The following is a 12405-nucleotide window of genomic DNA, read 5'->3' as shown; positions in this document are numbered from 1 at the left end:
GTTTAACAAAGATGGTTTGTGACTTTAATGTTTTCCTTTGCTGGTTGAGTGGGTTTTTGTGGCATGCATGTTATTTTCCATATGGAAAATAGCAGATTTACTCAGAAATGGCTCAGAAGTGTTTGATGTTGGCAAATTTGTGGTGGGTTTCCCTGCACTTATAACAATGTTGAAGTCATGACAAATCCTCTTTGATAATGTGTGGTTTCTAGCAGCTTATTAATAGAATAAATAACTATTAGCTTGAACTTTACTTGCGATAAAATAAAAAGGTTCCAGAAAGCCTTTAAACTTCTCAAGTAGGGCAAGAAATTTCCTTTCCAATGGCTCCTGGAAGCAATTAAAGATGTTTGTCTGAGAGAGTAAAAGAGAACATATTAAGTATTACAGTAAAACAGATAAAATCAAAGCCTTACGCTGCCAGCACCCTGAACATGGCATGTTCTCCATCCTTCTGAGCCAGCTGGAGAGGTGTGTATCCCTCCTGATTGGGCAAAGTCAATGCCCTTTGACCTCTTGGCTGGTGAATTAAGAAACGGGAGAGATGGACCAAACCCAAGCGCACTGCAAGGTGAAGGAGAGTTTCTTTGGGCTGAAGTTCAACAGCTAAAGAGAGAGAGAGAGAGAGAGAGAGAGAGAGAGAGAGAGAGAGAGAGAGAGAGAGAGAGAGAGAGAGAGAGAGAGAGAGAGAGAGAGAGACAGAGAGAGAGAGAGGAAAACAATGAGGAGGAGATTTATAGTCAGATACGCTGCTGACATAAAATGCGGTATTTCCTAAAGGTTTTCCTAAAAATCCTACACTTTTTCCAGGATTTGGGAAAATGTTTTATGCAGGGCAGCGTAAAGCGATTGAACATTCAGCATTTTAGTGTCTCAATCGAGCATACTGGAGTTGAAGGAATAATCTTACAGTTTGCCAACATGTCGCCATGTGGCAAATACTTTCACTTTGAGGTTACTTATGTAAACCTTTCCATCAACCTTCACAGATCTACACAGATCATCTGCTGGCTATGTATGGAATGTATTGCAATAGCATACCATGCAGATGAAGGAATGAAGTACTCTGGGTTATGCAAGGTCCACAGTCTATCAATAATATTACTACCTAGAAAAACAGGATATTTTACTGAGCTAACACCTGCTGTAAAACAGTTGCTGCCTCATGCCTCGTGTGCAGTAGAGTATGAGGGCATATAAACAACAAGTATAAGGGCATATAAATAATCACAATTCCAATTGTAAATCTTGATGTTTTAACATGCACTCACCAGCTAATATGTTACAGGAGCACCAACAGTAATACAGATCATTGCTTAGCAGTCAGCACAAATCCTGCATACACAATACACCCTTGTTGTTTTGTACGCACAGGATAAAATATTCATTAAGAGAGGACCACAGGTACTTTATCTTTGGGCCTTTCCTTTAAGTGTGGGAGACTGGCTGAAGGTTGCCATGGTGCTATCTTTCGGACAGTGAAACAATGTGCAGAAGAATTTAACTCTTATTTTCTCTTTTCCCTCCAATTTGTTGCCGGAGCCCTGAGATGAACTGAAACGCCCCATCACCTCCACAATGGCGTCGTTAATTGTGACCCAGTTTCGGCAGACTGAGGAGAGTGAATACTGAACATACCCTTCATGCAAACAAGAATGTCATTGTCAAATTTGACTAGTGCACTAAAGGACTAGGGGCTGGCAGCTATTTGCATGTGCACCTCGCCTGGGTTTTGCATGGAAATTAGTTTTTTCTAAGAATGCCATGGACATAAATGTACTGCTGTCTAATGAGAGGACTGGGATCAACAGGACATGTGCATTTGTTGTGTGCTCTAGTTTGTCTCTGAACTCATTTCCTTTTACAATGCTGAATACAAAACAGTCTGGAGCTGTATAAGCCATCTGTACCGACTACATCAACTCAAACTTTTCACACTCACTTTTCACACTAGGGCACACAATCTCTTAGTTTAAATCTGGAAATGCACAAATGTTCTTTTTGTGCACACAGTAATACCTTGGCATACTGTTAGTGTTCCACCACAATTTCTTCATAATGAGGAGAGACTTCACTGCTTTGAAATAATGGAACATCATAAATAATAAAATCTGAGGCCAGACGCCAAAAACAACTCTGAGACAGCTGTGGTGTAAAGGTGGAGGAGTGCAGTGCAGAGGAGGATTGTGAGAGTTGATTTAATAGACACGGAGGTCTGCAAGACAACTCTAATCTGAGTGAAGAGGAATAATGGCAGTAATTGCTCCGTCTTTGGAGCACACCGGCCTCTGCCTGCCTGGCTGGCTGGCTGGTCCTGCATATCATGTGATGGAGGAGTTGTGCTGTGGAGTCAGATCTCATGTAGGGTTTGAAATCTCTTGAACAGAACAATGATACACAGTAGCCATGATAGAGTAATGATATTAACCCAAAGGACTAATATAACTTTTTTGATAAAGAGTTTGTCATCTGACTTACAATAAATTATACTTTATAACATTCCTCTAATGGTATGAGGCTATGAGGATAGTATTGGTTTTAATTTGTCCATGCTTTGAGGTTGTGAGATTTAAATCTAGACCTCAATACACTGGAAACAAATGAAATATCATTAACAGTGCTCACATAAATCATATGCATTACCTACAGACTTAACTTTCTTTCATTTACTTTTATTGGGTATATAACGCTAGTAATATGGACAACAACTCAACTGTTATTAGCATCAATATTTGACACAGCAAGACATTTTTACATTTGATTAATATTTATTTAGCTTATATTTGCATACTAGAAAAACTGATATTCCTGAATTGGTAGTTGTTACAAAACATTTACTCTTTTATGCCTAAGAGTATCTGCTTATACTCAAATTACCCTATTTTATAGCTAGCTAACATTAGCAGCAATAAATACTGTTGCCATGACAAGCTAGGTAAGTAGACAGGTCTGATAGACATTTGATGAGGAAAATTACACAAAAAATTACAACCTTAATATAACGCTGATGTAGAATTCAAATTATTAGCAAAGATTATGCAAATAACTAAATATCATTACCAAAAATGTTCACTCACTTTTAGAAGAGTGTATGTTTCAGATGACTTTTGCATGTAAGGATTAAAAAAATGAATAGCAACATGTATTCCCAGAAACAGTCTCCTGTTACTCTTGACCTCCAGCTTCCTAAGAAATAGTTTAATTGAAAACAGGATGAATATTTCAAAACTTGAGCAAATAAAACCAAGAGTTAAGTTGCAAAATATTGTTTGTCTTTTTGTTCCGTGAACCAGAGGTTTAGGAATGTCTCTGAATACAAAACAATGATAACAATAAATGGGGGGGAAATACTTTTCTCTCTCTTTCTCTATTTTTCTCTTTTGTTTAAGAGTTACTTTCTGCTACTCTTCAAGTCAGCTGAGCAGAGGGGAATCCCTGACATTTTGACCTTGACGATCCAGGAAGTAGCGGAACACAAACTGAGACTTATGGAAATTTCCTGAACTTGTCTGAGCCACTGAAATAAACCCACACAGATACAAACCTCCTGAATGTGCTTTTTTGGTGTTTGGTTTAGACCGGATTGGTTTCTTTTGTTTAAATGTTTCCTGCAACTCAATATGCACATCCATCTGTCTGTGTCAGAAAGCATCACAGATAATCTGGAGTGGTTACAAAAAGTACTTCTGGCCACAGAAGACCAACCACAACACGTGACTTACACTCTCACTTCCTACTTCATTACCTTCTCTGGGCTGTTTGTCAGTGTTTTTCCACTGCTGAGGGTAATCCATGTTAGCCATAGCCTGTGTGATCCTCTCATCCAGCTGTTTGACATCTGCTTCATCGCCTGAACTTTGTCTAAGCCGTACATCCTCCTCAATGCGATCTAATGGTCCAGCAGTGAGTTCCTTGTCATCTCCCTGCACCCACGTGGAAAACCTCTTCAAGACTTCTAGGTAGCTCTGAGGGCCAAGCTGGTCCTTGTTTGCACTCAGGTACTCTGCTGCTTCCTGGGCAATATCCCTGACATATTCAAGAGATGCTTCACCCCTGCAGGGCTTGACCTGGTCCTCTGTGTAAAAGTAAGGTGTGACAGAGACAACTTCCACAAGGTCATGGCCTATGGGAGAGAAAATAATGACAGGAGGAAGTGAGACGATGACAAGTAAAGAAAGAAATCTGAGTGTTTTTAAAAGGCTGACAGAAGGACTTACCAGGAGCTGTGAAAGACAGAGTCAGTCCATCATCTCCTCTTTTTGCTTCAGTCACATGGGTAAGTCTAGAGCCTTGTAGAACCACATAAAACTCTGCGTCTTCTGGAGGAATGGGTTGTAACATTACATGGGCCTCCACCTGTCCCTGCAACCAGAAAAAGAAAAGCAAATCATTTAAGCACCTACACATGGTTCATAATAAAAATAGAGGCATCTTTAATCGCTCCCTATCCAATATAATTACTCAATTATCACATTCTAATAGCTCCAATTTAAGGTGAACATTTGTAAGAGGTCTTTTCTTATCGCCCAGCTCATGAGTTCAGACTAATTTCAGTCAGTTTAAAAAAGTTCACTGTATGTGTTGTAATAGATGGAGGGGTAAAAATGAGGCAGCTGGGAAAAAGAGGAAGAAGGACACCAGTCATTTTCTCACAATGGGAGTCCGCTGCACACCACTGAGCCTCTACTTCATGATCCACCTTCATAATGAGATTCATTATTTCTGTTACATCATTGGCCTTTTTTTACCCTTTATTGACCTCATCTAAGCTCTGCTATTTACTGCATCTCCCTGACAACCCCCAACAACTCTCATCTAAACATGGACAAAAAACACAAAATTCTCTCTAAGTGGTCTCTCTATTACTCACATGATTCGTTTCATCTGATATATGTTTGTAATATGTAATCATTGATGCAGGGACATCAAGTCATTTGTAAAGTGAATGTGTTTTGTTGTCAACATCAACATAGGAAAGACACAAGTTATTAGCTAACCCTACAAAGTACTATTATCCTCCCGTGGCTGACCTTTCCAAGAGGGTCTGCTTAGAGATCTTTCAAGTTCAAGAGGGATTGCATAGTTGGAGTTCCAAGATTGTGCAATATCCTTATCTCCAGTTTTCTTGTGTTCAGCTTAGGGGTTTTATCTTGTGATCCATAGGGCTATCCTTAAAGGTAGAGTCAGTGATTCTGGAGAAAGGCTGTTCAATACACTTTTTTGTCAAATTCAGCAAACAATCTCTTCATGGTCTACTGGAGGTCTGTTCTGTGAGCACTGCAAAAAAAAAAAGTCCATACACAGCACTGGCTCTGTAAATGGGAAACAAACAAACAAGTCTGTTTCTGTGGCATAATCTAAGCAGGCAGCTGTTTAAATTACACAAGTATACTGCTGTGTGTGTGTTTTGAACTTATTAACCGTATAAATAAACACCAGAATGACTGACTCTGCCTTTAATGTACCCTAATTGTTAACACTTTAAAACATCTATCATGTTTAAACTATTTTAGGTACTGCATTTTGTGGCTCCTCATTGCATTACTGTCACCCTTAGTTTTAATATCTGTAACATTTTAGCATGATAGCAGCTAAATACAACAGACTGAAGCATACACAGTTAATAATTACAGTTAAGATTGTGCATGAATTAAATAAAATCTATGTAATTGTCTTTAACGACACTAGAAGTCACCCATGCCAACGACTCTGTGATACTGTAGTGATCAATGTGGGGGGAAAAATTAATTTCCCGAGACATTTCATGAGGAAACAAAAATGTCGACCTGTTGGTGACGCTAGAGGAAAGGTAAAGAGATTATCAGATTAGGGGGATTCCTTCTATGCGGAACATGAATATTTCACCAAAACTTTTCACAAAAACAATCCTGTAAAGATATATATCTATCTATATTTTTGACTCAGTCTCCCTTTTATTTTCTTTGCCCCTGAACTCTTGGAGGTTTCATGAGTCGCTGTTAAAATCCAGTCTGTAGTGGTTCAGAGGTAGTAAAGTGACTGACCTCTCGTGTAAGCAGGCTATTGGTTCGGACTGATAAGAGTGACTCAAGCTGCAGTTTCTCAGCTTGTTGTGTGAGCTAAGTGGTTTGCGGCACTACCACTTAGTGCACACTTACCACTGTTAATGCTATCGCTGATTGTTTTTCCACATAACAAAACGATAAGATGTTGGTCTGTGGTTCGTGCAGCTTTCCTGATTTCTGAAAAGGGTGGTTAGGTCATTCTGAAAAATGTTTCATTCAGTTGTGACATAACTTACCCTTTTTATTTTTTCAAAAGTAACCATTGACATTTTATTAGTTTTTTGTAGAGATTTTGACATACATCATGTCCATTATCACAAGAATTATTCCTACTAATCGTCATTGGATGAGTCTTATTATGTTATATCATGTTACATTCAATGATATTTATCCATTACCTGTCTGTGGTGTTTTATTATTTTTTTAATTGTCCTCCAGCTATTAGATCATAAAGGTTTATGAAAGACACATGACTACATGTGAACGCTTATTTTTCAATATCTCTTTATTTGGTTTTCACTCCTCCAAGGTGGCTGTGGCTCCCACTTAAGTCCAAACCATCTGCAGATGCCTCAGATAATATTGCTTTACACAGGCACAATTTGATAAGACAGAATTTCATTGATCCTAACTCTGTCTCTGTTGCCTTGGGGAACAGAAAGTAGGATGGTTGGATGGTGATAAGACATCAGGCTGATGTGATCTATGGCCTTTTCTCCAGGGCTTCATCATGACCCAGCCTGATCCAGTAACAATGAAATATTCAACACCTTGTGGTTTAACCTCATACCTCACATATGGGCAGTTTCAGGTCAGGTATAATGTGTTTATTATTGAACACATTATAGAGATGTTTATCATATGCAATAGCTGTTTGATATAACTCTAAAAGGCAACCATGCTGTAGATTTCATAAATATGACTTAACAACTAGGGGGTGTTTTGTTCATTATTTGTTCTCATTAAAAACACCTAATACACTGTAGGTAACCATGATTTTATAACCTCCACGTGCTGTCAGTTCAGAGGTGAAAAACAACAACAGATCAACTGCCTGTTGTCTCCAGGAAACCAGAAGTCATCAGCTCTAGAGCTTTTTGCCGTGATCTCCTGAGTGCAACACATAAGTGACGTCAGGGGAGCAAGATCTCTGCCACCGCAACAACAAAAACAGCTCCAATAACAGTCACTTCCCTGTAGTGAGAAGACAGCCTGACGTCAGCGGGTACCGGCATTTACTGTTTGAAATATTTACAAAATATTAGTAGAATTGCAGTATAGTATTTCAGCTGAGAAACAGTCACATTAAAGGTTCTTCCACACTTTGCAATGGATGGATCCTCACATGAATTAACAAAAAAAAAAGGGAAAAAAAGGCTTATGTTACAGTCACAATAAATCATTATGACTTAATGATTTGGCTTTGATCATTTACCAACAGAGGGCTGAGAAAAAGGCATATGCTTGGACCATTTGACCAACTTTGACTTGCTTAGTCGTTTCATAAACATTCACACAAGGTAATACATCAAGCAAATCATTTTTCAAACTCCTTTCAAAATGTTTTAAATATTTCCAAGTCACGCAATATCACAGTGACATTTAGGCTATTCAAATCCAAGCTAAAAGAAACTCTCATAGGAATCTTGGATGTGACAGTACTGGAGTGCCTTTTCTCATACTCAGCTGAGACACATACCTCTGATTTAATCTGCTGTGCAAATGAGACACTAATAGTCTGCATGTCAGAAAGGATGTCATTAAACTGGCATGGTGCCAAACGCATTTCATTTCAAAGACGTATACACCCCTTGTTACAAAATAATACCAAAAAATAACTGAGGTAAATGTTTAGTGAAATTAACAAATATGAAAACTCATGCTGATAGTGCACATCTACAAAGAAAGAGAGCTGTTGTAATAATAGCATATGTATCTATTTGTTCAAGCAAAAGAGATATTTTTTGCCTCTTTTATGACTGAGACCGGTAGGGTGAGGTTTTATATTGGTTTGACAGCATAGCAAACATAATCACCACAGCACTTACAAGGGGAAAACAATCATAAACTCACTGGCTCAAACAGCACAGTGATAAGTAACACTATCAGACCATACTGGCACTTGAACAAACACACTGCAACAAGGATATACTAATATATTTCCATTTATGAGCATTTGTTGAGATACTGGCTGCTTTAAAGAAACAAGCAGCTACAGCAATGCTAGCAACTCTGTGAGGCTGTATATAGGCACAGCATTGCTTAAAAGATATGGCTGGTGATGTTTTATATTTTTCTTACTGTCAACAAACCTCATATGCAGAGCCAACAATGAATTGATTCTACTTACAAGTGCACACATCCAAAGCCTGATATATCTTATTCATCTGTGATGTAGTTCTTTCACCACAAAGATTATGGTCCCAGTCATTTTTTAAGAAACGACTACAAAGACTAATAACAGTGATTACATTTTAAGTCTCTGGAGAGTAGTTCCTTGTAAGATAAACGCCACTGAGCATGTGTGTGAACATGGTTCTCTTTATAGAGTTTTGCTAGTTTGTTCTGTTACACATCACAACCTCTTGACTTTGTAACAAATTCCTTTAAGAAATTAACAATGTATTACAAGTATAAGTACAAAATACAGAAAATTGCCAGACATGCTTTAAAAGCCAAATACTAACGCCAGCATGGCAACACGCTTGCAATGACAACATTGACATTTAGTAGATTTACCATGTTCACCATCTTTGTTTAGCATGTTACCATGCTAATATTTACTAATAAGCACAAAGTACAGCTGATACTGATTGGACTGTCTAGTTTTGAAGTCCTTAGACATAAATGAAATGGGAAAAAAACTAAAATTTTGATCACTTTGGGGGCCACTAATGACATTACTATTCATCTTCTGGGAAACATGGATGTCTATCCATCCATTAATGCCCCATCAAATAGATGTAGAGAACTTTGACCTGCTGGCAACCATGAATGCCTATACAACATTTCATGGCAAACCATCCAATAGTTGTTGAGGTATATCAGTCAGTACCAAAGTAGTAGACCTACAAACTGACATCACTGTGCCTGGCAATTAAAACTGAGAAATGCATGTTTTTTGGTTATTTGTCTCTCACAGCTACTTTGGAGCTCTCATATTTCAGCTTACTCATAATATAAGCACACACGCTCCAGTTTTCCTCACACATACACACCTGCATGAACAAATTGCACAGATTGCTTAGACTCTAGGGCTCAATAAAACCTCCTCAAACACAGGAACTCCCACGCTTGCCGCCTGCACTTTAATGCATCCATTTATCCATTGATGTAGCCTAACGGTATCTGCTGTGGACCTGACACTATGTTGTATGTGTGGAGGCGCACCATAAAACTTTACTAGGCGTGTTACAATAACAGCCTTTATATCACGGCAGTGTGCCGTGGCTCGCCCACACAAAGCCCCACATTGAAATCTGGATCTCATTCAGCAGTGAGAGTTACTCCTGTTGAGCTGTGACCTTAGAGGGTGGAGACGCCACTTCCTCTTAATGGAGAGGTGTATGTGTACGTGGTAGAGCCGTAATGATTCACATGCCTAGGTTTCAGACTGGTCCTCAATCAGCCTCTATGAGTGCAGGAAGGGAAAGGGTTTTTGCATGAGCCCCCCTCCCCCCTCTGAAACTGGTGACACAGCAAAACAAGCAGACACTCTGCTTACCAGAAATCTGGCAACGCTTCAGTGACTGGCCCACCCAGGCTTCCACACACACGGGAGAATAGGGGCAAAAGAAAGAGAGAGAGAGATGGGGGATTGAATGGGAAAAGAAAGACACATGGAAGAAATGAATGTAGTAAGGAGTTCTACTATGTCAAAAAAAAAAGTTTTGAAATAATAATTCAAACACACCTGCACAGTCTGTACTCAAACATGCTCCCAAAAGAGAAAAGTCTATTTATATAATTCATACAGTGGGGTGTGTTCACTCCTTACAGTAAAAAGCCTAAAGAAATGGGTATATTCTATTGTTCTGGTTCCCAAACTCCCTGTGGAAGCCATGCTTTCAGAGGGCCTTGTCATTTGGTGAGCAGGCTGTGTAAGGCCTGACTTCCCCAGGGACTGAAACCCTCCTGGCTTTGGTTTCACCTGCGACACAAGGCTTGCCAGTCAACTGCTGCACAGAGAGGAGACTCAGGACTAAAAGAGAGGAAAGGGATGGCTGGAGGGAAAAACAAGAGTGCTCTAATTCTGGTGAGAAAATAAGTGAATTGGGTCTAAATGTGGTAGACTGCTTGAGAGACTTCATGTACGTACCCAACCACACCCTAAAAATACCCAAACAGACCCCTGTACAAGACCAATAACACACAAGAGAAGCAAAACATGCAAGCACTTACATATAAAGGCACTTCTCTTCTGTTCACCTCCATTTTCTCCCCATCCACCAGCAGATGCCTGAAGAGAATAGAGTCATGTCACTACAGTGTTAGGAGAATACAACAGAAGTTACAGTCTGTAACCAGTTGTAAATACACAATCTAAATTGTTATATCATGCAATCATTCGTTTCATTGATTTCTGCTATGATACGGGCTGTTTATACAGTCCAGAGTAGTTAGGACTGTCTCCCAGAGGAAACGGAGATGCTCAAGTGATCACTGATAATGATTTGAGAACAGTAAACAGAACAACTGAGCTGGTTTTCTGCTGAAAGATGGAAGGTGGAAACACACCAGTAGCCATGTTGTCCGACCCTTCAGGCAGGAAGCAGCAGGGGAGGAAAAGGTAACTGTATCATCTGCACACACCTGATCCGCTGTGACTTCACTCTCAGCTGTGAATAGTGCATGACTTCAAAGCTGCACAGTGGTGTCAGCACACTGCGCTTTGTCTAGACACTCATTGATTTCATGGGTCAGTGCAAGATTAATTGTTTGTTTTTGCATATATACTATATATGGTACATGACAAATCAACTCCCTGTGGTGAGTATCTTCCCACTTTAAGATCTTAATTAGAACCTGCAACCAACAATTATTTTCATTGTCGATTAATCTATCTTTATAATCTTATTCATTAAGCGATTCATTATTTGGTCTATAAAAAGTGAAAAATGTCCATCACAATCAGGTGACATCTTGAAATATGTTGTTTTGTTCGACCATCAGTCCAATTATATAAAAGAGGCAAAAGCGGAAAATCCTCAAATTGTATAGGCTGGAACCATTCAATGTATTTCTGCCTGAAAAATTGCTCAACTGACAAAAAGTGAAAAACTTTACAGCATCAATCAATCAATCAATCAGCATTTTAGGTCTATAACCAGGATTCCAAGTATAACCCCTTATTCCACATATAGAACAACAATAAACCATCACTGATTTTTAATCACCGAGCTACAACGATCAGTCGATCAACAGGAGATTAACTGGGAACTGTTATGATAATAGAATTATCATTTCAGTCATGTTGTCTTGGTGTTTTGACTGTTGGTCAGACAAGACATGACTGATATTAAGATTAATTGACATGAAAACAATCATTAGTTGCAGCCCTAAAGAAAACACTTATCTAAACATAAGTATAAAATCGATTAATCTACAATCATAATTCTACGAGCGGCTGGAGGCACTATCCTCTGAATCTGGGTTAAACCAAAGATGACTTTCGTATTATTTTATGAAAATAAACCTGTAAAGTGACACAGCAGACAAGACAAATGGGATTCACTGTCTTAACAGCAGGTCCAGTCATATTATACTGTAATACACTGACTAATGTCCTCAGGCTTTGTCTTACAGTAATATCACTATCACGTTTGTGTACTGTAATATTACGTCCAAAAGGACATCTTATCAATAGAGGAGTGTAATGCCTCAGGCCCAGGCATCTGTCCCTGTTTTTATATCTTTTCATATCCATGGGGCAACACCATTGTGATGTGGAACTAGAGAGGGTTTGCGTGTCATATTGCAGAATAAACATTGTCCTACGTTTGCAGGTTGCACCCCACTAGGTCAACAAACGTTAATATTCTGCCATGGTTATGTCAATGTAAGGTTTAACAACATAATCTGAATCAACACATCAAAACGATCCAGAATTGTCCTTGGAAACCAAAAATAACCCAGTCAGGTAACCAAAATAACTCGTAAGGTTAAATGTAGCATCCATGGTTTGCAAGCCATGTTTAATATTTGAGAGCTTTTTTTTGTAGTCTGCGCTGAATCCGTGTCAGTCATTGTCCTCAGCTTGACTTTACACTCTGACATGTTCAATGTGAGTAAGAAACCTGACCTGGCTGGTGGCCACGCACTCCAGAACAGAGCGTGAGAAAAGAGATTACACATAACGAGA

The 12405-nt window shown here is 39.1% G+C and overlaps 1 protein-coding gene across 1 annotated transcript in view; it reads right to left on the bottom strand.

Moving 5' to 3' along the window:
* The window catches only part of arhgef28a (Rho guanine nucleotide exchange factor (GEF) 28a), a 41708-nt gene extending 31208 nt beyond the window's left edge, over positions 1-10500 (bottom strand). The window contains exons 1-4 of the mRNA XM_062435120.1: positions 10446-10500; positions 4218-4362; positions 3746-4123; positions 417-606 (exon numbers count right to left, since the gene is read on the bottom strand). Coding sequence (XP_062291104.1) covers positions 417-606; positions 3746-4123; positions 4218-4362; positions 10446-10478 — 746 coding nt within the window. The 5' untranslated portion in view covers positions 10479-10500. The remainder of the gene's footprint in view (positions 1-416; positions 607-3745; positions 4124-4217; positions 4363-10445) is intronic.
* Positions 10501-12405: the final 1905 nt, after the last annotated feature.

This window comes from Scomber scombrus, chromosome 15, assembly GCF_963691925.1.
Source record: "Scomber scombrus chromosome 15, fScoSco1.1, whole genome shotgun sequence".
NCBI lineage: Eukaryota > Metazoa > Chordata > Actinopteri > Scombriformes > Scombridae > Scomber > Scomber scombrus.
Note: the sequence above shows the minus strand (reverse complement) of the source record. Positions and strands in the feature narration are given on the sequence as shown.